The 27676-nt window shown below is 50.5% G+C and overlaps 2 protein-coding genes across 2 annotated transcripts; one reads left to right on the top strand and one right to left on the bottom strand.

Annotated features, from left to right (window-relative positions):
* Positions 1 to 16103: 16103 nt before the first annotated feature.
* LOC311202489 (olfactory receptor 14A16-like) lies at positions 16104 to 17027 on the top strand (the record flags this gene model as incomplete). The annotated part of the gene is made up of 1 exon (XM_084277074.1): positions 16104 to 17027. One exon carries the CDS (start codon positions 16104 to 16106, stop codon positions 17025 to 17027), a length of 924 nt encoding a protein of 307 aa, XP_084133200.1.
* An 8850-nt stretch (positions 17028 to 25877) lies between these two features.
* Positions 25878 to 26801, bottom strand: LOC311202488 (olfactory receptor 14A16-like; the record flags this gene model as incomplete). The annotated part of the gene is made up of 1 exon (XM_084277073.1): positions 25878 to 26801. The coding sequence occupies one exon, from the start codon at positions 26799 to 26801 to the stop codon at positions 25878 to 25880; it is 924 nt and encodes a 307-aa protein (XP_084133199.1).
* Positions 26802 to 27676: the final 875 nt, after the last annotated feature.

Below are 27676 nucleotides of genomic sequence, written 5' to 3'. Positions count from 1 at the left end.
CTGGCTGATGGAGCTGCTGTTGGACATTTGCTGACTCTAGCTATGGAAAAGTGTTGCAGAAGTAATAGAGAGAAGTTAGGAGAAGTTTATAACATGGAAACTAAACTGGTGGATTTTTCTCTCAAACTGCCAGGTGTGCGTGAGGAGCAGAAGCCTCTCCCATGGGCTCCCAAAGAGCTGGTCTTCAGTTCTGGGTATGGGAAAATGGGGCTGACACACACTTTCCATCAGATGAATTTCACTCATGGGGAAGGGGATCCTGGCAACTTACCTCCAGCCCCAGTAATTCCCATGGGAGCTGGGACAGCAGCTCCCAACCAGAAGGTGCCTATTTTGTGCCCACCATAACTGGACAAGAGGAATCCCAGCACTGGTGGATTTGTGGAAGCCATAGGCCAGTGCTGCACCCCCTTCCAGCCCCAGGGCTGCAAAGCAAGGATGAGGTTTCTCAAGTTACTTATCATACCCCCTACACTCCACAGGGGAAAGACTGCCCCCCCCATCCCTGCCTGGGGGTCCTGCCTCCTCAAGGAAAGGTGATTCTCCTGCCCAGCTCTGGTTTGATCAGGAGAAACAACTCTTATGGACAGAAGGATTTCTCCCCAACCAAGGGAGGAAACATCAGTGAGAACTTCAGTGTCTTTCCAAGTTGGTTGTCTGGAGCTCCAGGGACACCTTGAAGGAGCCCAGAGAGGATAGAGTATGTGATGCCTTCACCTGCTACTCTGCTGTGAGCACCAAAAGAAGCCTTGCCAGCAGGTCAAAGGAGGTGATCCTCCGCCTCTACTCTGCCCTCTCAGGCCCCACCTGGAGTGTTGTGTCCAGTTCTGGGCTCCCTGGGATAAAAAAGACAGGGATCTCCTGGAGAGAGTCTAGCAGATGGCTATGAGAATGATTAAAAGACTGGAGCATCTCCCCTATGAGGAAAGGCTGAAAGAACAGGGGCTGTTCAGCCTTGAGAAAAGAAGGTGAAGAGGGGGTCTTATTAATGGCTATAAATATTTCAAGTGTGTGAGACAGAGGGAAATAGCAGCCTCTTTTCTGTGGTCTGTGGAGTCAGAACAAGGGCAATGGCTACAAATTGGAGCACAGGACATTCTGCACCAATATGCAGAAGAACTTCTTCCCGGTGAGGGAGCCCTGGGACAGGCTGCCCAGGGGGTGTGGAGTCTCCATCTCTGGAGAGATTCCAGCCCCATGTGGACATCGACCTGTGTGACATGTGCTAAGGAACCTGCTTTGGGAGGAGGGTTGGACCCGATGGTCTCCCAAGGTCCCTTCCAACCCTTATGATTCTGTGATTCTGTGAAAACCAGCATTGATGGGCAACTGCCCCAATTCCTGAGCTCTGGTTTGATCTTTGACACGTCCTGTGTGCTGGAGAGCTGCAGGGAGTGACAGCAACTGCAGAGCAACACTGATACCCGCCTGACAGACGAGGTGATGGTGGCCACAGAGCAGCCCAGGGAAGCTGGTTCTCTTGGCTGTCAAATTGACACCCTGAGATGATGAAATCCCAACAAAGGGGCACAGGCTCATGTCGATCGTATTCACCTCTCCGCCCAAATCACGTCACTCGCCACTCCTGGGAGGGAACACCTAAGGTTGGGGTAGAAAGGACAGCCAGGAAGTTACTCCTGGGGTAGCTGCTCCCCAATTCCATGGCTGGCAAAATTCTGCTGTTTCAAGGAAATCCACAAGATGGCCTCGTCCTCCTGAGCCTTGTCTCTCAGGGGACCTTTGGGCTGGGGACCAGCACTGAAAGTGGCCCTGTGATCACAGAGGGCTTGCCCCAGGGGAAGGTGTTGTATTGATAAACTATAGTTTTCCATTTCACAGGGACAGAAATGGGGGGAAAGCAAGGCTTTTCAGGAAGCAGTGTGAGTTCTGCTTGGCTTAAGCTCTGCCTAAGTCCTACCAGCAGGGTGAGTTTGTTCCTACATGCTGTATTGTTAACACAGGGAAGTTTCACTTCATCCATATAAGTCTTTCTCTGCTCTCCCTTAGGCTGCATCTTAAAGAACTGGAGTAAATCTGGAGGGACGCCCCTGACTGGGGGTAAATTAAACTGGTATTGTAATGAATGGTGTCCCCAACATCCCTTGGTCAGTGGTGAAAACAGCCTGAGAATGGGACCTTGAAATATCTTACTCTATTTCAGGTGATGTTGTTTTGTCAAAGAAATGAGAAATGGGATGAGATACCTGTGGAGGCTACCCCTTGCTGGAGGCCGAATGCCCATCCAAATTGTTTTATCACTCCCCTTTTCAGTTGGACAGGGGAGAAAATAGATATTGAGAGGTTCAGGACTCGACATAAGGACAAGGAGAAATCATTCCACAATCAGTGTGAGAGGAAAACGGACAAAACACAGAATAAAGGAAAGAAAACTCACTAATTTATTACACTACACACGGAGTGACACCAGAGCCGGGCAATGAGAAGTACAACGAGATCTTAAAGCCCCTCTCCCCACCCCTCCCTTCTCAGCAGACTTCACTTTAGTTGGGATTTTACTCCCTTCTTACCCCCCATTGTGGCACAGGGAGGGGCAGGGACTGGGGGAAATGGGTGTTTGGGTTAGTTCCTCATGAGATATTCTCCTCCTTAGCGGAGGGCGACATTCCTCTACCCCTTGCCCTGCTGCACCATGGGGTCCCACCCACGGGAGACAGTCCTCCATGAATTCTCCAACATGAATCCTTTCTCATGGGGTCACCAGCTTCCCCCGAGCAAACTTGCTCCATCTGGATCTCTCCCTTGCTCATCTCTGTGTCTCTCTCTCTCTCCATGGGCTGCAAGTGCTGGCAGGGCCTTGCTCCAACACGGGTCACAGCATCTCCTGTCTGTCTCCCCCTGCTCCAGTGTGGGGCCTCTCCACGGGCTGCAGGGGGTGTCTGGGCCTTGTCCATGGGCTGTGGGGGGACACCCGCTCCACCATGGGTTTCTCCAGGGGCTCAGGGGCATCTTTCTCTCCGGCACCTGGGGCGCCTCCTGACCCTTTCCCTGGCCTTGGTGCCTGCACAGCTCCTCACATCTTCTCACTCCCTTCTCTGGGGGCACAAAGCAGCTGCTGGTGGGTTTTTGTCTCCTCACTGTGACTCCCAGATGCGCAGTGACGATCGCTGATGGGCTCGGCCTCGGTCAGCAGCGACTCCGGCCTTGAGTCAGCCAATGTTTACTCTCTGGGGCCTGCAGAGAGCTTCTGGATGCTTCTTGCAGCAGCCATCTCTGCAGCCCCCCCCTTCTCCTCCAGAACGCAGCAACGCAAAACTGCGACACACACTGATTACACCAAATATAAAAACTAAACCATACATTTCCTGTGGGCAGATTTTTCTCTCTCACAGATACACCGCGACTCAGTCGCTCACCACTCCCACCAGAGTCAACTCACTTCACTCACACAAACAGTTTGTCAAATCTAAACCAATTTTCAGTACTCAGTTCTTTGTAACAATGTCCAAAGTGAATACCAATCAATCAGTGCCACCAGAGCAGTGATTCCCCATTGGGGAATGGAACCCTGGTCTCCCCTGTGACAGGCAGGAGTTCTCCTGCTGACCCACAGAGCAGGACACTGTGACAGAAGGATGCAGCAGGACTCCACACTCACTTCGTGCTTCTCTGCATGTCTCAGTCACACACATCCACACAAGTTCTTTATAAGACAAATCCAAACCAAAACAATACCAGATACAGTTATGGAGATTCCAGTCATTAGCAGCAGTTACATGTGACTAACCAAGTGTACACATCAGGCACCAGTGACCTGGGATACGGCACTCGCCTGGGACGTCTCCCGACGACTTACAGTATCCCCAAATGACCGGTCTCCAAAACCCAAATACCAAAATACTCAAGGATACCAAATACAGCCATGCAGACACCAGAACCAGGAGCTCAAAGAACTTTCAAAGAAGGCGTTAATCATCGGAGGATGCTCCTTTTCTGCTCCATCAGTGAGCTGAGCAGGGCAAGGAGTCCCTCCGGGAAATCCAGGGTGTGCCTGGGGAGTCCTGTTCCTTATGGGATCCTGCACCCCAGCAGAGAGGGTCCCATCTGGGTGCCAAACTGATGCCTCAGAAAGCCGGAATCAAAACTCACCAGCCTTGGTGACTGTTAAGCAGGGATCCTTTACTGCAGCTCTGGGCACACAGGGGATCGCTCGTCCCAATGTGTGTGCCCATTAAAGCCAAATTTCTCCTCTTTATACAGATTAACTCTACGTATTCATTATAGAGTCTAAGAAAGGGCAGGGTTATGCAGATTATTTTCAGGAAGTCATTTACATTCACTCCTCCCAGGTAGAGCATGCTCAGGGACACTCATGGGGTCTTCTGCTCTTTATGGTTTTCTCCATAGTTTCTATAACTCATTCCTGCACAAACTCATTAGTAGCCCTTTTTAGCTCAAAGTAAGAAAGACTGATGACCTACTAGTTCCAACCAGCCTGGCTTGCCTTGATGCATACATGGTGATGGTTATTTCCTTACTTCATCACTTCACTGTTTACCTAAGAGATAAAGCTTGCATACCAGAGCTGGAAGCTCTGAAGGCTGAGCTGAAGCAAGAGCAGCTCCGCAACCAAGAGCAGCACCGCCGCTTCGCTGCCGAAACCCAGGAGCTGAAGGCGGCTTTGGCCAGGGAGCGGCAGGTGCTGGCGGAACGGCTCGAGTCCCAGTGGGAGCAGCAACAGGTTCTGTCGGAGCACCAGCTGCAGGAGCTGAACCAGCGGCAGCGGGTGGCAGAGACCCGCCAGCTGCAGTGCTGGAAGGAGGCTGAGTTCCGCCAGACACAGGCGCTGCTGCAGCAGGAGTGCAGCACTGCCACTCGCCGGGCTCGCCACCTGCAGCAGGCCCTGGCTGAGGAGATGGTGAGGCCCATCAGGGGCAGGGGGGAGGCCCTCGGCAAGCTGCGGGACATCGTCACCAAGCTCCAGTGGGAGAGGGATGGCAACCAGCCCGCCCGTATCCGCATCCTTCAGAACCGGCTGCGGCTGGAGAGGGATCTCTTCATGTTCTTCCTGCAGCGCTTCGAGGGTGAGCTGCCCACCTCCCCCAGCACGGCCCAGTGCAAAGACCCTTCTGGGCAGCAGGGAGATGTGGAGGAGCAGAACTCCTGCTCCACTGGCAGAAAGGAGCCCCAGGCCCTGGCAGCACCACAGAAGAGTGTGTTAGAAAGCCAGAACGCCGGGCACCTCACAACAGGCAACACTGTGGCAGATGCTCAGCTCCAGGTATCGGAGGGGGAAGAGCTGGTGCTGCCTGGCAGCATACGCAGCCAGCTCCTGGAGAAGAAGACCCGCCTGCAGCAACTTCTCCAAGACCTGGAGAAGGGAGGGAGTGCCATTGAGGTGAAGACCACCCAGCTGAGAATGGAAGGCTCTCCAGAAGTGTGCAAGGAGGCAGAGAAGCTGCAGCAGAAAAGGGCTCAGCTCACTGCCCTTGCCATGAAGCTGGCTGAAAAGTCCAGGGACCTGGAGCAGACCATGGATGACCTGGGCAATACTCCAGTGCCACAGCACATCCACAGCTCCACTGAGGAACTCTGCACGGCACCGGTTCATCAGCAGCAGGGTGGAGAAATGGGAGAGCCTGGGCAACTCACACTAGTGTCAGGGGAGCCAGACTCTGCCACCCAAGGAAACATCTGTGTTCCAACCCAGCTGGAAGAGGCAAAGTCCAAACTGGAAGCCAAGAGAGAAGTGGCAGAAAGGAGCCCACAGCTGGAGAAGGAGCCAAAGGGGACAATGTTCATGCTCCCAAGGAAAGGCAGGCGTTTGTGGAGGCCTCAGGCAACACAGAAAAATCCTGCAGGGCTTTCAAGCCTGCTTGGTTGCCTTGAATGACCAGTTGGGGAAGCCAAATGGATGCCAGAATCTGTACCAGGAACAGGAACGGCTGGAAAGATCCAGCTGTATCAATTCCAGGCAGCACCAGGCTCCCCGCGACCAGGAGTCCATCCTCCTGGAGGCCATGAGAAAACAACCAGCCAAGCTTCGAGCCTTTGTAGCTCGATACAGCTACGACCCTTTCCATGGCCCCAACCAGCGGCCTGAGCTGGAGCTTCCTCTCGTTGCTGGACAGTATGTTTACATCTATGGAGATGTGGATGAAGACTGGTGGGATGTGGGCGAGCTGACAGATGGCACCAGAGGATTCGTCCCTTCCAACCTTGCTGAAGAAGTCTCCAGTGAGGCACCACCCGATGACAGCGGAGACTCTTCGGACGACAGTGACTGCTCCTTTCTTGCCAAACCTTCTCCATAAAGCTTTCCTTGATGATCTCTCTGTGTAATCTCAGTCTTGCCCCTTTGTGTATGTGAATGGAAAAAGATCTTTATCATCACACACATGCCACTGCTTCAGAAAAAGGGTTTCTAGGATGATGAGTCAGAAAAAGAAATGGGAGGGGAAAAGGAACAGTGGGGCAAAGAGGAGGAGAAGGTAGAGAACACAGAGGAAGGACTATGCTGACAGGAGGAGAAAGTAACAGAAGAGTGGAGGAGAGGAAGAGAGGGAGAAAGACAGAGAGAGAAGGCAAGGAAAGGGAAAGGGCCAAGGGCAGGAAAGGGGAGTAAGAGACAGGCAGAGCGAGGGAGCAGCACCGGGGGCAGTGGGAGGAGAAGGGGGAAGAGAGGTGAGATGGACATGGGCCAGGGAGCAGGCCAGAGTGACAGAGGGGAAGGGGTGAGGGAGGGAGAAGGAAAGGAACAGGGAGCAGGACACGGAGCAGCGCAAGAGCCAGAGGAGGTTACTATGCAGCTCTTTTTATTAAATAACTCTAAGGTTGTATAAAATCCCTTAATTTATTTTTTGTTGGTTTCCTTATCTCAAGTCTCCCTTTTTCTTTTTCAAAAGACCCTTGGCGTTCAGAAGTCCATTGCTCTCCTGGGGGTCTTTTCACTCCATAACAATGAATCCCAGTAGGTCGCTTTTGTACCTCACTGGCTGTGGAAGTTGTTAGCAACACCTGGTATGGTCCATCCCACCTTTCCCTCAAAAATTTTAATAACCCCCCAATTTCCAGGATCAAAAGCATGTAATGGGGCAGTCTGAACCTTCAGCTCTGGTCCCTCATACACGTTTATTAATTGGTTTCCACTGTTTTCCCAGCGATACTGTGTAATTCCGCAAGGCAGAATCTCCTAATCAATGTAGGGTCTCTCCTTTATCTTTGGAGTCCTGAAGGTCTCTGGAGATCTGAAAGGCCCTAAAACAGACATGGAAGGTCCCAAAGTGCATGTGGACGTGCCTGAGGTGGACTTGGAATGTCCAGAAGGGAAAATAAAAGGCTCCAAATTTCAGCTGCCGAAGTTGAATCTCAAGGGGCCAAAGTTGTCCATGCCAGACGTCGATTGGAACCTGAAGGGACACAAAGCGAAGGGAGAGGTGGACGTTGCCCTGACGAAGGTAGAAGGTGACTTGAAAGAACCTGATGTTAACATCAAGGGGCTGAAAATAGACATTGAGGTCCCAGACGTCAACCTGGAGTGTCCAGAAGTCAAACTGAAAAACCCCAAAGTGAAGATGCCTCATTTCAATGCGTCCGGCCTGAAGCTTCCTGTGGTCTTCCAGACAGTATCCCAAAAGGGCTTAAATTTCCCTTAGCCCCAGGTTTCACTCGTACCCTGAGTAGTGCAATAGGCCATGCCTGATTCCAATACAGGTTTGCTTATTGATCTCTTTCTGCTTCTTTGAGAAATGCCAAAGGTCCTAAAGAACGGACTTGTGGAAGACGTAGTAGTGAAGCAGTAATTTATTAAACCTTCTTGCCAGAGCAAAGACCTAGCAAAGTGGGCACACCTGTGGGCAGAGTCTGCAGCATTTTTATACCCTATTCCCATCCAAAATCCCTCCCTTGTTTACTAAGGGTTAGGTATTTCCAAGGTTTACAGATGCCTTATTCACAGTATTACATAATATAATATGCATTGCATGTCTGTCAGGTTCCTGCTTCCCATTAATATTTATGGGGATCACTAAGTTCTCTTACATACCCCTTAACTGTTGCATATTTGTTTTGTCTGGACCCATTGAAGCCAAATGCTCAAATGCTGCCTTTCATAGAATCATAGAATCATAGAAAGGCGTGGGTTGGAAGGGACCCCAAGGATCATAGAGCTCCAACCTCCCTGCCACAGGCAGGGACACCAACCTCCAGCCTGCATCTACACAAGGTTGCCCAGGGCCCCATCCAAACTGGCCTTGAACACCTCCAAGGATGGGGCATCCATCAATTCTCTGGGCAGCTCGTTCCAGCACCTCACAACTCTCTCTGTAAAAAAATTCTCCTTAATATCAAATCTAAACCTTCCTTCCTTTAGTTTTAATCCATTCCCCCTTGTCCTGCCATTATCTACCCTTTTAACAAGCTGATTCCCCTCCTGTTCCTCTGCTCTCTTCAGGTACTGGAAGGCTGCAATGAGGTCCCGCCACAGCCTTCTCTTCTCCAGGCTGAACAAGCCCAGCTCCCTCAGCCTCTCTTCATAGGTGAGGTGCTCCAGCCCTCTAATCACCTTTGAGGCTCCTCTGAACCCTCTCCAACAGTTCCACATCTTTCTTATATTGTCGGCCCCAGACCTGGACACAGGACTCCAGATGGGGCCTCACGAGGGCAGAGTAGAGAGGGACAATCACCTCCCTGTCCCTGCTGCCACCCCTCTGCTGATGGAGCCCAGGATACCATTGGCCTTGCAAGCTACAAGAGTCACTGCTGGCTCGTGTTAAGTTTCTCATCCACCACAATCCCCAAGTCCTTCTCAGCAGGGCTGCTCTCCAGGAGCTCTTCTCCCAGTCTGTATCCATGTCTGGGATTCTCCTGGCCCAAGTGCAAGACCTGACACTTGGCAGTGTTGAAACTCATTAGGTTCCCCCACACCCACCTTTCCAGCCTGTCAAGATCCCTCTGGATGGCTCCTTTCTTTCTGGTGTGTCACCCACACCACTCAGCTTGGTGTCATCCGCAATCTTGCTGAGAGTGCACTCAATTCCATCATCGATGTCATTGATAAAGATGTTAAAGAGCACCGGTCCCAAGACAGACCCCTGGGGGACCCCACTTGTCACCGGCCTCCACCTGGACACAGACCCATTGACCACCACCCTTTGGCTACGGTCTGTTAACCAGTTTCTTATCCACTGGATGCTCCACCCATCAAATCCACATCTCCCCAATTTAGAGATAAGGATGTGGTGGGGGACTGTGTCACAGGCCTTGCACAAGTCCAGGTGGATGACATCAGTTGCCTTCGCTTTATCCACCGATGCTGTCACTCCATCAGAGAAGGTCACCATATTGGTGAGGCACAACCTTCCCTTGGTGAAGCCGTGCTGGCTGTCTTGGATCAAGTGTTCATCCCTCATGTGCTCCAACATGTCATCCAGGAGGATCTGTTCCATGATTTTCCTTATAGTTTTACTTTCTTTTCTATTACTGTTTTGGTCTTTCATGGGTTGTGTTGTTTATTTTACTTTTTCAAAGAGGAAATTGTTTTCCAGCTCTAGGGTGTCCTGGTTTCAGCAGGGATAGAGTCAATTTGCTTTGTAGTAGTTATGTGGTGCTGTGTTTGTAACTTAGGGTGAGAGCAATGTTGATAACGTTGTTGCCAAGCCCTCAAGGGCTTTTCAGCTTTACATGCTGCTAGTGAGAAGGCAAGTGGCACCCAGGAAGCTGTAGGGGACACAGTTTGGACAGGTGACCCAAACTAACCAAAGGAGCCTGGAACAGGCTGCCCAGGGAGGGGGCTGGGTCACCTTCCCTGCGTGTGTTTAAAAAAAGGGTTGATGAGGTACTTAGGGATGTAGTTCAGCTTAGGACGGGAATGGTTGGACTTGATGATCTTAAAGGTCTTTTCCAACCCTGTGATTCTGTGATTCTCTGATTCTTTTTAATGTTTTCATAAATGACCAGACAACTGGACTAGAGGGTGTCTTAAGTAAATTTGCATGTGACACCAAATTGTGAGGAGCTGTTGACTCCGTTGAGGGTGGAGAAGCCTTGCAGAGACCTGGACAGGTCAGAGAGCTGGGCAATCACCAACACTATGAAGTTTAACAAGGGCAAGCACCAGCTCCTGCACCTGGGAAGGGGCAGCCCCTTCATACAGACTGGAGGGTCAGACACTGGAGGGATTTGGGGGTCTTGGTAGACAGGAAATTAAACACGAGCCAGGAGTGTGCCCAGGCAGCCAGGAGGGCCAAGCGTATCCTGGGGTGCATCAAGCATGACATTGCCAGCTGGTCCTGGGAGGGGATTGTCCCCCTCTACACTGTGCTGGTGCAGCCTCACCTTAAGTGCTGGGTGATGTTTTGGGTGCCACAGTACAAGTGGGATATAAAAATATTGGAAAGTGTCCAGAGGAGGACAATGAAGATGGTGAAGAGTCTGGAGGGGAAGTCTTACGAGGAGAGGCTGAAGTCCCTTGGTTTGTTCAGCCTGGAGAAAAGGAGGCTGAGGGGAGACCTCATTGCAGTCCGTGGCATCCTGAGGAGGGGGAGCGAAAGGGCAGGTGCTGATCTCTCTTTGGTGGCCAGAGATAGAACCTGAGGGAAGAGCATGAAGCTGTGACAGGGGAGGTTTATGCTAGATATTAGGGAGAGGTTCTTTGCTGAAAGGGTGGTCGGGCCCTGGAACAGGCTCCCCAGGGAAGGGGTCACAGCACTGAGCTTGACCAAGTTCAAGAAGCGTCTGGATGATGCGCTCAGTCCCGTGATCTGACTTGGCTGGCCCTGTGTGGAGCCAGGAGTTGGACTTGATGATCCTTATGGATCCCAAGGAGATTCTATGACCATGTCTGAAATCACCACTTAGCAGTGGATCTGCACACCAGTGCTTCTGGTTGCTCTCTAGATTTCCCTTCCCCTTGGACCATTCAGACACATCTCAATCATCCAGCTGCTGCTCTGAGATTCAGGGAGTTAAACCCTTGCCTTTCTGGCAGTTGTCTGACTCATTCTGTCTTTAGCCAGCTCTTGAGTTGTGGTGATTTCACAGTCTCCTTCCTCACTAGAACATTTCTCACAGGGTTAAGCTTTGTGGCAGGTGAACCTCATTGGTGGCAGATTGCACTTGGCATAGAGTGAGGAGTGTTGAATTTAATGTTGAATCTTGTCAGGTTTCTTTTGTTGGTTGGACAACTGCCTCTCTGCTGCCTGTGTGCAGCCAATTCTCTAAGGAAAGCAGGGGAGCTGGTACAGAGGGGCTGTAATGCCCCACTGTGGAGTGCAGCAGAGAGACCTGATGTAAGGACAAGGGATGCAAGTCCCAGTTGGCTGGTGAGAGTCATGGTGGGCTTGTGGAGATGTGCAGCAAGGTTGTCCCCACTGCCACAAGGGAACCCTCTTTTGGACCAATCCAGACCTCCTTAGGAGACACCCTGGATCGATCTCAGTCAGAGGTTGTCACCTGAGGAAAGGTTAAAAGAAAATAATAACCTACACCCTTAAAAATAAATCAATTTTACTCTGAGCTCCCTTTGAAACAGCTTCAATGGTCTGTCCATCTCTTGAAGACTTGAAGATAATTTCATCAAGAGACATAGCTCGTTAGGGCTTGCTTTTTATTTTTATGAGCCCTTGGGTGCATTTGGTGCTGAGTCCTTGAAGCTCAGGTACTGAGAGGAAATTACACAATAAACTCAATGTCAAATGCCAAAGTACCCTGAAGTATTAATGAGTCCCGCTGAGAGCCATTGCTGGCTGAGCCTCCCCAGGGACTCGTTAGAACAGGTAATTGGAGGCCATGTTGGCTGGTAGGCAAAGGCAATGTACAAGCAGCTGAGATGCTGAGAAAGCCCTGGGTTGGTTTGATGAAGCATAAAGGCCAAGCCCTGACCCCCAGCCCAGGGAAGACAGGTCCTGGCCCTCAGGCATCACTCAGAGCTCTTCCTGGGGCAGGACAACGTGGGATGTGTAATGATGATGGAAAGGACAACAGGATGAGATTACACAGACTTACTAGGGGTGTGTCAGGAGACACTGAGCCCCACCCCAGTTCATTAGGACAACATTTCTCATTGTAGGTCCAAAGCCAAACTCCATGGTAAAGAAAGAAAGACCAGGGAGACCCTCCATCCCCTATCAGATTCAGGAGGAGACATATCATCGAAAAATGAGGACAAGGCTGAGGTGCTTAATGAAATCTTTGCCTACGTCTTGAGTTGTACAGAGGAGAATCCAATTCCCTGAGCTAGGAGACAGGGACAGGAAGCAGAATGACCCCACCTCAATCCAGGAGATGATCCTGCTGCTGCACCACAGAGATGTGCACAGATCTGTGGGGCTGAATGGGATGCACCCAAGGGTGCTGAAAGAGCTGGCAAGGGGTGTTCACCAAGCCACTTTTCATCAGTCCTGGCTGACTGGAGAGATACCAGAAGACTGGACATCAGTCAACATAACCCCCTATATAAGAAGGGACAGAAGGATGATCAGAGAAATTACAGGCCTGATAGTTTGACTTCAGTCCCAGAGAAGCTGATGGAGCAGATCATCCTGAGTAGCATTATCCAGTTCATGAAGAACCCTCAGGTGATCAGGCCCAGTCAGCTTGGGTTCATAAATGCAGGTCCTGTTTGACCAATTGGATCTCCCTGTATGACAGGGTGACCTGCTTCTTGGACAAGGGAAGGGCTCTGGATGTTGTCTACCTTGACTTTAGCAAAGCCTTGGACACAGTTTCCCACCACCTTCTCCTAGAGAAGCTCACTGCTTGTGGCTGGGAAACTGTGGTGATTCGGCCCCGAACAATGGCTGAGCACCACATGCTGCTCACTCACTCCTGGAGGAGAAGCAGACAGAGCCTCTGTGGGTTGGGATAAGGACAGTTTACTGACAAAAGGACCATAAAAGGGGAACAATATCAGGTCCAATTGCACTCACACCTAGTGATAGCACAGAGAGTACCTTACAAACCCAACAATAACAGAGTGCTGCACCATGCCATGACCACCCCTCCCCAGCCAGCCCCTTTGACAGGGAAATTATGTCAGTGTCCTGATTTCGGCTGTTATGGAGTTAATTTCTTTTCTAATAGTGGATGGAATGCTATTTTTGGGAGTTGGGATGAGAGCAGTGCTGATAACACCCTGATGTTTCTGGTTGTTGCCAAGCAATCAAGGATTTTTCAGTTGTTCCTATTTCCCTACTAAGGAGAAGGAAAGGGACACCGCCAGGACAGGTGACCCAAACTGGCCAAAGGGGGTATTCCACACCAATTACATCATGCTCAGCGTAAAAGAGGGGGCTGGTGGGAGGAGGGGGAGGCAGCTACAGGACATGCGGTTTTGGGGACAGTCCAGTTTTCGGGACAGCTCTGGGCTGCACGGCCAGAGTTGGGTGGTTTGGTGAGAAACTTCATTGTGTGTCACCAGAGCCAGAAGTGCAGGAGCTGCAGCTCCTGTGTGTTTGCAAAGGCCAGGAGGAGGAACTGGCTGATGGAGCTGCTGTTGGACATATGCTGACTCTGGGTGTGGAAAAGTTTTGCAGAAGTAAAAGACAGGAGTGAGGAGAGATTTATGACAAGGAAAATTAAAATGCTGGATTTGTCTCTCAAACTCTCAAGTGTGTATGAGGAGCAGAAGCCTCTCCCATGGGCTCCCAAAGAGTCATTCCTAGTCTTCAGTTTTGGGTACAGGCAAATGGGGGTGACATACATTTTCAATCAGATGAAGTCCAATTTCATGGAGAAGGGGACCTTACAAACTTATCTGCAACTCCAAGAATTCCCATGGGAGCTGGCACCAGCAGCTCCCAGACAGAAGGTGCCTATTTTGTGCCCACCAGAACTGGGGAAAGAAGAATCCCAGATCCAGTGGCTTTGAGGCAGACAGAGGCCAGAGCTGTGTTCCCTTCCAACTCCAGGGCTGCAAAGCAAGGAGGAGTGAGTCGACTGACTCACTGTCTTTCACAGGGCTCCTGTCACATGGGGAGACATGGAAAGGTGATTCTCCTGCCCAGCTCTGGTTTAATCAGGAGAAAGGACTCTGCTGGACACAAGGATTTCTCCCCAGCCTAGGGAGGGAACATCAGAGAGGACTTCGGTGTCTTTCCAAGTAGATTCCCTGGAGCTCCAGGGAGGAGCTCAGAGGGGATGGAGGGTATGATGTCTTCACCTGCTCTTCTGCTGCTGAGCTGGGCAGGGCTCCTGGGACAGTGGGAGCTCATGGCAACCTGGAAGCCCTGTCAAGAGACAGTTCTGCCCAGGAGCAGCTCTTCTGCCAAGTGCACAGCACTGGGGACACTGCCTGTAGGCACTGAGCAGAGACCTGTGAGGCTGAGAGAGTTGATGGATGCTGAGAGCTCACTGGAGGAGAAATCTCCACAGCACTCTCCCTGGTATGTCTGTGGGTGCAGGGCAATGCAGGTTCTGTTCCTGCAGGGATCTGCTAAAGCTGGGACATGGGGCAGTGTGTGGGGTCTGTCAGGAGGACAGGTTCTCTATAGGACCAGAAAGTGCTGCCTGGAAGGGATGCCCTTCTGCCCCATCAGAGGGACAGAGCAGGGGTTGAAGAGGTGTGAAGAAGTGTGTGCACGCAGGGGTGCCCAGGGCTGTTCTTGTGAGCAGGGTCCCTGCACCCCAGGGACTGTGTCCTGGGGCAGGGACTCTGCTGCTGCCAGGGTCAGCACTCAGCCTGACTGCTGGGCTTCCATCAGCACCACAGCCAGAAGCTGTGGGTGGCAAGTGTGACCCATGGAAGGACAGTGTAGGGTCCTTCTGCTGTCAAAGTGTGCTGCATGGGCCAGGTTTGCTCCCACCTCTAGCTGATCCCTGGGAACTTCCCAGGGACTTTTTAAGAACACCAAGGATGCATTTTACACTCCAGGTAAAGAGACTTTGCTTTGAATTTTCTGCTTTTGCGGACTGTGTGGGAAGTGGGAGCTGAGCTTTTCCTGATAACTTTGCAGCAGGCAGTGCAAACTCATTGGTCATTAGGACTTGTCAGGGTATTTCAGGAACCCTGCACACACAGAGGTTCCCTGGGGCAGTGCCCTGATGCCAGGAGGGGTCTGCAGAGCAGAGCTGAGCGTAGGGCAGGTTGGATGAGATCTGTGAGCACAAAGCTGGAGGTGACATGGGCAAAGAGCAGCAGCTTCAGGGACAGTTCCAGGCAGCAGAGACATTGGCAGGGAGCGAGAAGGGGCTGCTCCCAGAAATGCCCTGTCAGTGGGGATTTGGTACCTCCCTGACATCCCCCACAGTGCAGACACTTTCCCACAGTGACCCCCTGGTTTCTGCCAGCCAGCACAGACTCTGACCCCAGAGTTCCAGGGTTTCAGGCTGAGCCTTCTCATTGGCAGCCCAACCCATGGCGAGGAGAAACCCCTGAGTGCCTGTTTGTCTGTCCCTGTCCTTCCAGCCTGGGCTGGAGCATTTCTCCCTGTTTCCACTCCTGTCCTTGCTGCCTTTCTCCCCCCGTGGCAGTCGCTCATCGTCTGTGTGTGGGCAGCTGCAATGAGCCCTGTGAGTGGGGAGTGGGGAGCTGAGATGCTCCTTGGGTAGGATGAGACTGCAGGAGAGCTTTGGAGCTCTGCCCTGCAAGACTGGATTCCTCAGCTCTCTGTGGGGTCCAGTTTCTTCTGTGGGGAACAGCAGGGTGTGATCACAGAGCCCCCCCACAGGGCAACTGAGAGCAGGGCTAATGGACAGAGCAGCTCTCCCCACTCTGCCCTCAGGGGAAGGTTTCACTGGCACTGCAGCAGCAATGTCAGGGAGTTCTGACAGGAGAAACACTCCCCAGCTACTGTTAGGAGAAAACCCAAGCTCCAAAGCTCTGCTCTGCCCTTGGGTGACAGTGCTGAAAATTTCATTCCTATCCATAGGGGATTTAGTCAGAGATAACAACATCCTTCTATTTCCTTACTGCTGCAAGGCAGGACTGAGTTCTCCAGAGCCCACAGCCAACCCTCCTCCCAGCAGTGGCATCCTCAAGCAAGCACAGAGCAGACCTCCCAAAAGGGACCTGACAAAAATGTTCCTGAATACAGAGAGTGAATCTGAGTGTATTCCCTAAGAATTGGAAGACCTTTTCTTTAAGGAAGTTCCTTAACTTCTCACTGCCTTTTCCTCCTTGGACTGGTGTCTATGCTCACAGAAAGCAGATGTCCAACAGCAGCTCCATCAGCCAGTTCCTCCTCCTGGCCTTTGCAGACACTCGGGAGCTGCAGCTCTTGCACTTTGGCCTCTTCCTGGGCATCTACCTGGCTGCTCTCCTGGGCAATGGCCTCATCATCATCACCATAGCCTGTGACCACCACCTCCACACCCCCATGTACTTCTTCCTCCTCAACCTCTCTATTGTTGACCTTGTCTACATCTCCACCACAGTTCCCAAATCCATGGCCAATTCCTTGTGGGACACCAGGGCCATTTCCTACACAGGATGTGTCTCTCAAATCTTTTTCTTCCTATTTTTGATCTTCACAGAGTACTATATTCTCACTGTCATGGCCTATGACCGCTACGTTGCCATCTGCCACCCCCTGCACTATGGGACCCTCCTGGGCAGCAGAGCTTGTGTCCACATGGCAGCAGCTGCCTGGGCCAGTGGGTTTCTCCATGCTGTGCTGCACACAGCCAACACATTTTCACTGCCCCTCTGCAAGGGCAATGTCATTGACCAGTTCTTCTGTGAAATCCCCCAGATCCTCAAGCTCTCCTGCTCAGATGCCTACCTCAGGGAGATTGGACTCCTTGTGGTCAGTGTCTGTTTACATTTTGTGTGTTTTGTGTTCATTGTGGTGTCCTATGTGCAGATCTTCAGGGCTGTGCTGAGGATCCCCTCGGAGCAGGGACGGCACAAAGCCTTTTCCACCTGCCTCCCTCACCTGGCCGTGGTCTCCCTGTTTGTCAGCACTGCCATGTTCAACTACCTGAAGCCTCCCTCCATCTCCTCGCTCTTTCTGGACCTGGTAGCGGCATTTCTTTACTCAGTGTTTCCACCAGTAGTGAACCCCCTCATCTACAGCATGAGGAACCAGGAGCTCAAGGATGCCTTGTGTCAACTCAAGAGTGGATGTTTCTAAGTAGCAATGAACTGCTCATCTTCAGCATATTACTGACATTACTGGCCATGGAACTCACATTATTAGTAGGGTTTTGGTTGTTGTTTTGTCTTCTCAGTAGCCTGGATACATGTATGTACTTCACTTTGCTCAGCAGGCTTCCACCTCCTCTTGCTCTTTGGTCATTCAGATGCTGCTCAGCTCTCCAGTGTGTGCTTTGAGGTTCGGAGCATTTGAAAATGTCCCATCTTTCAGATGTCTAATTAATGGTTCTCGCAGAAGTTGTGTGTTGTTAAGTGACCTTTCTATGTATCTGAACAAAAGTTGGTTTGGAGAGAATATCCTCTGAACGGTGACCCCCTTCATATGCTGCAGGATGAACATGAGCCAGCAATGTGCCCTCATGACTCAGAAGGCCAATGGCATCCTGGGGTGTATTAGAAGGGGTGTGTTCAGTAGGTCAAGAGAAGCCTTTCTCCTCCTTTCCCAGGTGAGACCGCGCCTGGAATGTTGTGTCCAGTTCTGGGCTTCTCAGTTCAAGAAGGACAGAGAACTCCTTGAAAGAGTTCAGCACTGGCCATACTGTGGCTCTGTGATTCTGTGATTCTTACACAATGGAGTGATCCTAAAAGCCCCTGTTAGCATTTTCAGGCTCAACCAGTGTCCACCTCAGGAAGTGCTAAATGTGCAAGTAGGGCTGCAAAGCAAAAGGTTTGAGTGCTGAAAGATGTTCCTGGCCTGAAACCTATCTAGGTAGCCCACTAGCAGCCCAAGTAACCTTAGGGATCAGGGCTTTCCTTTCCAAGGGAACAGTCCTAACAGTGCCTGTGGTCATTTATGGGCTTTCCCAGCATCCAACTTTGAACATGATAAATGTAAAGCTGCAGCCTCAAACATAATGTGTGAGGGGATAAAAATCTTCTTGGCCAGAAATCTCCCCACGTATTCCAGTAGCAACCCAGTAACTGTGGGACACAGGGCTTTCATAGACAATACAATGGTATGAAATTTGCCTGATGTCTTTTTCCAGCAATACCAGCATCCACCTTAGAAAAAGTTAAAAGTCCACCTATAACTCTCAAAGAAAAAGTTTGAGGTGTGAAAGATGTTTCTGACCTTCAACCTGCCTGGGTATCCCACTAGAAGCCCCAGTAACCTCAGGGCTCAAGGATTTCCTTAGACATGAAACTGTCTTAAAACTACCTGATGTCATTTTGGGGCTCTACCAGCATACACCTTCAAACTGCTAAACGAACAGCAAGAGATCCCTAACAAAAGTGTGAGGGATGAAAGATGTTTCCAGAATGAATCCTGCCTAGGTAGACCACTGGCAGCCCCAGTACCTTAGGGCTCAGAGTGTTCAGAGACAAAAGGAGGGTCTTAACATTGCCTGATGTCATTTCTGGCTATGCCAGCGTCCACCTCTGAACCTGCTATATGCACAGCAATACATCCCAAACAAAAGGTGTGAGGGATGAAAGATGTTCATGGCCTTACATATCCCCTGGTATCCCACTAGCAGCCCCAGGAACATGGGGGTCAGGGCTTTTGTAGCCATGGGAGTGGATGTAACTCTGCCCAACATAATTTTCCAGCTTTAACAGTGTCCACCTTCAATACTGCTCAATGTCCAGCACCAGCTCCATGGCAAAAGGTGCGAGGGGGGAAAAAGGTTTTGGCCTGAGACCTCCTCAGGTATCCCACTAACCGCCCCATTAACCTTGGGGCTCAGGGCATTCCCAGCCATGGGAACAGTCCTGACAACGTCGTTTTCGGTCTCTACCATCATCCACTCTTGAACGTGCTGAACAACCAGCAATAGAGTCCCAGGTTCTATAGCACCTATTGCTGTCCTTTTGTAAGTTAGTGAGCCATCTGCAAGCACATGTGAACCATTAGTGAAATGGAGCTTCCCTTCAAAGAGACTTTGAGAAACTCTGGGATTTGATGAACAAGAACATCAAGAAGATTTCCAACCAGAACAGATCTCCTCCTCCTGACCATATTTTCTCTGGACTGGAATTAATTCTCATGTTGGCGGCCCCCATAGTTCTGTGCTTTGGATTTGTAATCAAAAAATTCTAAATAAAGGTGTTTGTTCCTTGCTGAGCAGGGCTGGCACAGCATCAAGGGCTTTTTCTAATTCTGCTCCAGAAATGAGTCAACTGGGAGTGCACAAGTGCCTGGAAGGGGACAGAACAGGCCCAGCTGACCATAACTGACCAAGGGGATTATCTATACTGTATGGAGTAAACCCACTGTTGTGGTGCACAAAGGTGGCCTGGTTTTGGGAGGAAACAGTTGATTTTCTTTCTAGCAGCCCGCGTAAAGCCACGTGTGGGTGTCAGGATGAGAGCAGTGCTGATAACAGGGAGGCTTTAGTTGTGTCCAAACAATCAAAGGCTTTTCTGTTGTTCATACTCCACTACTAATGAGATGGCGGGTGGCACCCAGGGAGCTGGGAGGGGACACAGCCAGGACAGGTGACCCAAACTGCCCAAGAAGTGTATTCTATTCAAATTACCCCATGATCAGCATAAAGGGAGTCTGGTGGGGGCAGGAGAACTCAGCTCCAGGACACACATGTTTTCGGGATGGCTGTGAGCTGTGTGGCCAGAGCTGTGGGGTTCGGTCAGAAACTACATTGTGGATCTCCAGTTGTGTGTATTTTGCTACAAAGTCCTATTGTTGTTGTTGTTTCTCTCTCTGCTGTCCCAGTAAACTGTCTGTATCCCAGCCCGTGAGGTTTAGAGTTTTTTGGTTTCCTTTTCCCTCCCCCACTACCCCAATCTCCCCCTACACACACTCCCTCTTAGAGAGAGACTGGCCGCGTGGTGCTCGGCTCTTGTTGGGGTGAAACCATGACAAAAGGTGCCAGTACAACACCCACACATCAAGGCAGCTCAGACATGACAGGTGGAGAACCGGCTACCAGGAGAAGAACTTGGGCAATGCAGGGGCTGCCATAGCAGTCAGAGGTGCTGAACAGGAATCTGGCCATGAGCACATTGGGCTGCACTGGGAGGACTGTGGCAATGCAGACAATGACACCTATTGTCCATTTGGACTCAGCACCATTAAAGCCCTCTCTGGAGCTGTCAGTCCCAGTGTGGGGCTCCCCAGTCTGGAGGAATGAGGAGGAACTGTCATGTGGTCAGAGAAAGTCTGCCAAGATATGGTTAGGGATCGTGTGTGGAGAGGCTGAGAGACAAAGGCTTCTTTAGCCTGGGGAACGGTGGCTGAGAGAAGCCTTTTTGGTACGTGGAAAGAACATAAGAAAGGAAATCCATGTGAAACTGCGGCTTTGAAGATCAGAGTGGACATGAGGATAAAGAAATGTCCTTCTGAGGGTAATGCTGTGGTGCAGGAAGTCACTGGGAGGAAGCGTAGATGAGCTGGTGGTTTTGTGTTTGTGGGAACAGCTGGTGAGGACGGAGAGACAGCAGTACAGGCAGGGACATGGTGGGGTGCAGACAATGTGGAGAAGGTCACTGGGTGCCTGCAGCCTGCGGGGGAACATGCACAGCCGTGGGGTAGTGTGGGATGGGCTGTGGTGCAGATGGACAAGAGTGCTGGCCAGGCTGAAAGGGCCTGATAGAAATGAGGTCTCTGCCCACTTGGCTGTTGCTGCTGGCCCTGCCACAGAGGCTTCAGGGAAGACCCATTATCATCATGGCCATGGAGCATGGCTGACTCCTTGCACGCACCCCAGGCGATGGCATCATGTCTGATACGCCTGTCCTTCCCCTTGTGTTGCATCCCCACATCCCAAGGAAGAGCCCTGAGACACAGGTGAGGGTCAGGATCTGCCTTCCCCAGATACTTACACTGTCTCATTCAGATGTTCTAGAAGGTGAGATATGGGACAAGGGCCATTGATGCTCACGTAAACCAATAGTAATCTCCCCTTGCAGCCACCTGGGGGGCCCGTGGAAGAAACCCAGCAACGGGAACCAGCAGCACTGAAATCAGCCAGTGACTCGGTCAAGGGTGAGATACACTCACATAGCTTGAATGTATTCATAAAGAGCAAGGTCTGAGGATTAATTGGGTTATGGCCCTGATACAGGAACCAGAGGCAGAAAAGAGCAAGATGTGCTAGGGGTGCAGGGGAAAGAATGGCTCTGAAGCTGGGCGTGTAAGGTGTTTCTAACACTGGGTTGCTGATCTCTCGTGAGGTGAATGATTAATAAATAACCTGGTCTGAAGATAGCGGCATGTTGAGAATTGGTGGCATGTTTAGTCCAGGACCATGAATGTCTTGGCCTGGACCATGGATTTGTTGTGGGTGGGAATATCCGTATTCTTGGTTGGAGTTGTGTAAAAGTCGGGTTTCTGTGTCTTTAGTACAAAGAGTGTTTCCCTCTCCTTATTTGATTAACTCAGAATTACTTTAAAGTAGGATGTACATAGATAGTAGTTGGAGCTTATACATATGATGGGCTAGAACATGTATATATCGTCCTAATACATGAATTGTAATGTAATTAGGGCATGACTATTATGCACACAGGACGATTCTGTGCTCATGGCAGGGGTAGGGGGGGCCTTAGGTCTGAAGAATTTGAGTTTAAAAAAAAAAGGAAAAAACCAAGCTACAGTAAAATGAGTGCCTAGTTCCTCTAGTTGAAGCATACAGGGGTGTCTTTTTGAGCCACAGATCTTGGAGAAATGCTCAGTGAGAAGATATGATTTATTTGACGTGTTTTTAGGGCTGTGTTTTGTTTTGCAAGGGTTGGTGGTTACATCAAATCCTTCTCCATACTATGGGGTAGTTGGCTTAATACGAGCGTCTGTTGTAGGATGTGGGTGGTTGCTGAGTTTGGGGTTCCCTTTTGTGTCCCTAGTGTTGTTTATGGTTTATTTGGGTGGGATGTTGGTGGTTTTTTTGTATTCTGTGTCTTTGGTGGCTGATCCTTAACCTGAGGGATTAAGGGAGGAGACTGACGGGTTATGGGTTATATAGTGGGATTTGTTTTGGTGCTTCCTCTTGGGTGGTTTGTTGGTGGTTCTGTGGAGTGTTGGAAGTTTGGGGTGGTTACCGTTGATAGTGTGGGTGTTCTTTCTGTTGGGTTAGACGTTAGTGGGGTGGTGATGTTGTGTTCATGGGGTGTGGGTATGTTTTGGATTGCTGGGTGGAGCTTGTTGTTGACTTTGTGGTGTTGGAGCTTGTGCTCCAGCTTGTTGGCTCCAGCTTGTTGGCTCGAGGGACAATTCGGGCAGTTTAGGGGGTTTCAGAGAATAGTTTTAATATAAATGCCAGCTTTGGGAGTTGGAGATAAAGGTTCAAATCCTTTTTTTCTGAGCAGTCACTCTAAGAAGGGATATAATCTTCAGGTTTTTGTTTCCAAGGCCAATGTTTTTAATAAACTGTTGGAGTCTTTTTAGTGGTTTAGGATTTTGTTTTCTAATGCCCCAATGGTTGGGAAGAGGATTAGAAGGATGGTAAAGTAAGTGAGTGATGCTATTTGGCTAGTTGGGGTAAATGGGTGTTGTACTGGTTGGCTACCGATTCATGTTAGGATCAATAGGCTGCCACTGGAGTTCAGAACAGGAGTTGAGAAAGTGGCTGGAGGGTCATTGCACGTTGTTCAGGTTTGTGGAGAAGCAGCAATGAGAATAGGGCTGGTACTGAGGCAGCTCAGGCTGATGCTCCTCCTGGTTTGTTGGGGATTGAGTAGAATGGAGTGTGCAAACAGGAAGAATCATTGTGGCTTAATGATTCTGGTTCAGGTACTGGACAGACCGACCAGAGGCAATGCGCTGCTGGACCTGGTGCTCACCAACGTGGGGGACATCACTAAAGACGTTAAGGCTGGAGACAGCCTGGGCTGCAGTGACCATGCCCTGGGTGAGTTTGGTTCTCAAGGAATGTGGGGTTGGCAAAGAGTGGGATCAGGACCCTGAACTTTAGGAGAGCAAACTTTAGGCTGTTTAAGGACTTGTTGGCCAAGATCTCCTGGGATGTGGTCCTTAGAGACCGAAATATTGAGGACAGCTGGCTACTCTTTAAGGATGCCTTTCTGACAGCTCAAGGGCTCTCTGTCCCTCTGAATAAGAAACTGGGCAGGAGGGGCAGGAGGCCAGCATGGCTGGGCAAGGACCTGCTGGTCAAACTGAGGGAAAAGAAAGGCAAATACAAGCTCTGGAAACAAGGGTGTGTTGCCTGGAAAGAATACAGGGATGCTGTTGGGGATTGCAGAGCTGCCATCAGGAAAGCCAAGGCAAGGGATGTTCAAAACAACAAGAAGGGATTTGACAGGTACATTGGCCAGAAAAGAGAGCATACCCCCTTTGGGGGTAAAGCTAAAGGAAGGAAGGTTTAAATTAGATATTACAGGGAAGTTTTTTACAGAAAGAGTGGTGAGGGGCTGGAACAGGCTGCCCAGCGAGCTGATGGATGCCTCATTCCTGGTGGTGGTCAAAGCCAGGTTGGATGGGGCCCTGGGCAACCTTGTGTAGCTCCATGCCTGGAGGTTGGTGGCCCACCTGTAGTAGGGGGTTGGAACTCTACGATCCATGGGGTCCCTTCAAACCCAGACCAGTCTGTGAGTCTATGATTCTATGATCTTTCACTCCCTTCTAGGTCCCTGAGCTGTTTTCTCCCTTGGGCTCAATTCGTCTTCCAGCTCGTGTGTGAAGTCTTTGTTCTTCTCACTTAATGTTTTAATTTCCTCAGCCTTTTAATTTTGCTGACGTGCTCCCTGGTTTGTCTGGGTTTGAGCTTCATCCACCCGAGTGGCTGGGTAGTGATGTGCTGAAGGATGGATGGAGGATGTTGTGGTTCAAGGGGAAGTCACTGCTGGTGACAAACTCCAGCAAAGCCAGAGCGTGGTGAGGAGAGGAGCTGTGCTGGGTGGGGGGACGGGGCTGCTCAGCAAAGGCCATGAAGGGGCTGGAGAAAGGGGAGAAAAAGGGTTTAAGGGCCCTGGGACACATGGTGCAAGGATCTGGGGTACAGGTAGTGTTTTCCTCCATCATTCCTATCTATAGGCAATAAGGAAGGATGGAATGAGAAGAGTCAGGAAATTAATCCCTGGCTCTGAGCATGGGGTGAGAAGCAGAACATTGGGTTCTTTGACAATGGGCTGGCACGAGCATCACCAGCCTTGCTGTCTAGGTACACAGGGAGGCTGTCCATTGTGACATCCCCAGTACAGAGGCAGGTTGTTCATTGTGACATCCATGGCACACAGGGAGGTTGTCCATTATGACAGAGGAAGGCTTCCTATTCTGGCATCTCATGTACATGGCTGCGGGGTTCAAGACACACTTCTTCCACAGGTAGGCTGTCCGTTATGAAACACCCGATACAGAGGCAGGCTGTCCAATACCACACTTCTGGTATAGAGGACAGCTGTCCATTGTGACACCCTGTAGAGACACACACGGTGCAAGACACCCCCAGTATAGAGGCAGGCTGTCCATTATGACACCCCCAGTACAGAGGCAGGCTGTTCATTGTGAAATCCACAGTAGCTGGGGAGGCTGTCCATTATAACATCCCTGGTAGAGAGGCAGGTTGTACATTAAGACACACCCAGTTCAGAAGAAGGCTTTAAATTCCCACACACCCCTTATAGAGAATTGTGGTGCAAGTCACCCCCAGTATAGAGGCAGGTTGTCCTTTAGAGCACCCTGGTAGAGAGGCACAGTGTGCGAGATGACCCAGACAGATGCAGATTGTCCATTATGACACCCCTGGTACAGAGGCAGGCTGTCCGTTATGACACATGTGGTACAGAGGCACTGGGTGCAAGACACCACCGTTATGGAGTCACGCTGTCCGTTACAACACCCCCAGTATCGAGGTAGGCTGTCCGTTACCACACACCCTGTACAGACACACAGGGTGCAAGAAACCCATGATACAGAGGCAGGCTGTCCTTTACAGCACCCCGGTACCGAGGCAAGTGGTGCTAGACACACCCTGTACAGAGGCAGGCTGTCCATTACGAAACCAGTGGCAGCGAACCAGGCTGTCCATGTGACACCCCCGGTACAGAGTCACGCTGTCTGTTATGACACCCCTGGTACAGAGGTAGGCTGTCTGTTATGACACACGCGATACAGAGGCAGCCTGTCCACTGTGACATCCACGGTACACAGGGATGGGGAGAAGAATGGGAAGACAAAAGGTAACCTTTATGGGTTCACTTAAGAAGAGTGTACTGGGACAGAGAGCGGAGGGGGAAATAACAACAGCACTTAGATTGAAATATGCACAATGGGTGACTCACAGGGCAGTTTGTCGCCTGATGACCAAATAACCACACACAACCGACCACCACTGAGACCTTCCCAGAGACACATCACAGTGTAAATACTAATCACAAAGTAATTCTGTCTTGTTCATTTCACATTTCAAAGGTGTGTAGATGTTGTGCTTGAGGACATGGTCTCAAATCAGAGCCCCATACAAGTGGGCAGGGTTAGGTGTAGTTGGACTCAAAGATCATAAAGGTCTCCTCCAACCTAATAGATTCTATGATACATTTGCAGGAAATTCACATTCTGTCATGGTGGGAAAACATTGCCAATTCAGAGAAGCTCTCAAGTGATTCAGCTGGTGAAAATGTGCTTGTAAAATTATTGTAAATGTCAGGAGAAAATAAAAGAAAACTTTGTGTACCTTTCAGGCAGGTATGATGGAAAGGGAGCAGAGCTGGTCATTACAAAGTGTCTGGATCACATGAGACCTGGAGAAACTTAATTAGGAATAAGATAAACATGTCCCATGTTAATATAGCTTTGACAAACAAGAAAGAAAAAAAAATCCCAACAACTAAAACAAGTATTGAACACGGGCTGGTCCTAAATTGAGTTCCATGGCCAGTGATATGCAGAAGAAGATGAGCAGTTAATTGCTGCTTAGAACCCTCCAGTCAGCAGTTTCCACATGGCATCCTTGAGCTCCTGGTTCCTCATGCTGTAGATGAGGGGGTTCACTGCTGGTGGAACCACCGAGTAAAGGAATGCCAATACCAGGTCCAGAAATAGGGAGGAGATGGAGAGGGGCTTCAGATTGGCAAACATGGCAGTGCTGACAAACAGGGAGACCACGGCCAGGTGAGGGAGGCAGGTGGAAAAGGCTTTGTGCTGTCCCTGCTGCGAGGGGATCCTCAGCACAGCCCTGAAGATCTGCACATAAGACACCACAATGAACACAAAACAAGCAAAACCAGAACAAAAGCTAACCAGAATGAGTCCAGTTTCCCTGAGGAAGGCATCTGAGCAGGAGAGCTTGAGGATCTGGGGGATTTCACAGAAGAACTGGTCAATGACATTGCCCTTGCAGAGGGGCAGTGAAAATGTATTGGCTGTGTGCAGCACAGCATGGAGAAACCCACTGGCCCAGGCAGCTGCTGCCATGTGGACACAAGCTCTGCTGCCCAGGAGGGTCCCGTAGTGCAGGGGGTGGCAGATGGCAACGTAGCGGTCATAGGCCATGACTGTGAGAAGGCAGAACTCTGCTGTGATCAAAAATAAAAAGAAAAAGATTTGAGCCAGACATCCTGTGTAGGAAATGGCCCTGGTGTCCCACAAGGAATTGGCCATGGATTTGGGAACAGTGGTAGAGATGCAACCAAGGTCAAGAACTGAGAGGTTGAGGAGGAAGAAGTACATGGGGGTGTGGAGGTGGTGGTCACAGGCTATGGTGATGATGATGAGGCCGTTCCCCAGGAGGGCAGCCAGGTAGATGCTCAGGAAGAGACAGAAGTGCAGGAGCTGCAGCTCCTGTGTGTCTGCAAAGGGCAGGAGGAGGAACTGGCTGATGGAGCTGCTGTTGGACATCTGGTTTCTGTTGGCACAGAGACCTGTCCAAGGAGTAAAAGGCACAGTAATAATTTAGGGAACATTTATGTGAGGAAAAACTTGTGAATTCTTAGGGAACACCGACAGATTGACTCTCTGGATTAAGGAAGACTTTTGGCAGGTGCCTTTTTGGAGGTCTGCTTTGTGCTGAGAGAGCATCTGAGGGCATCTGAGCAGGAGAGCTTGAGGATCTGAGGAATTTCACAGAAGAACTGGTCAAGAGTATTGCCATGGCAGAGGGGGAGTGAAAATGTATTGGCTGTGTGCAGCACAAAATAAAGAAACTCACTGGCCCAGGCAGCTGCTGCCATGTGGACACAAGCTCTGCTGCCCAGGAGGGTCCCATAGTGCAGGGGGTGGCAGATGGCAACGTAGCGGTCATAGGCCATGACAGTGAGGAGAAAGTACTCTGTGGAGAGCAAAAATACAAAAAAAGAGTTGAGCCAGACATCCTGTGTAGGAAATGGCCCTGGAGTCCCACAAGGAATTGGCCATGGATTTGGGAACAGTGCTGGAGATGCAGCCAAGGTCAGTAGCAGAGATGTTGGGGAGGAAGAAGTACATGGGGGTGTGGAGGTGGTGGTCACAGGCTATGGTGATGATGATGAGGCCATTGCCCAGGAGAGCAGCCAGGTAGATGCCCAGGAAGAGGCAGAAGTGCAGGAGCTGCAGCTCCCGTGTGTCTGCAAAGGGCAGGAGGAGGAACTGGCTGATGGAGCTGCTGTTGGACATATGTTTTTGCAGGCAAAATCCTGTCCAAATAGGAAAAGGCAGTGAGAATTTAGGGAACTCTTCTCTGAGGAAAAACTGTATTTTGGAGGAGTTTTCCAGGTCCCTAATGGCAGGTCTGTTTT

The sequence above is a fragment of the Gallinula chloropus genome (genome assembly GCF_964237585.1).
Source record: "Gallinula chloropus genome assembly, chromosome: 30".
Lineage (NCBI taxonomy): Eukaryota > Metazoa > Chordata > Aves > Gruiformes > Rallidae > Gallinula > Gallinula chloropus.
The sequence above is the reverse complement of the archived record's forward strand: the minus strand, read 5'-3'. Positions and strand labels throughout refer to the sequence as shown.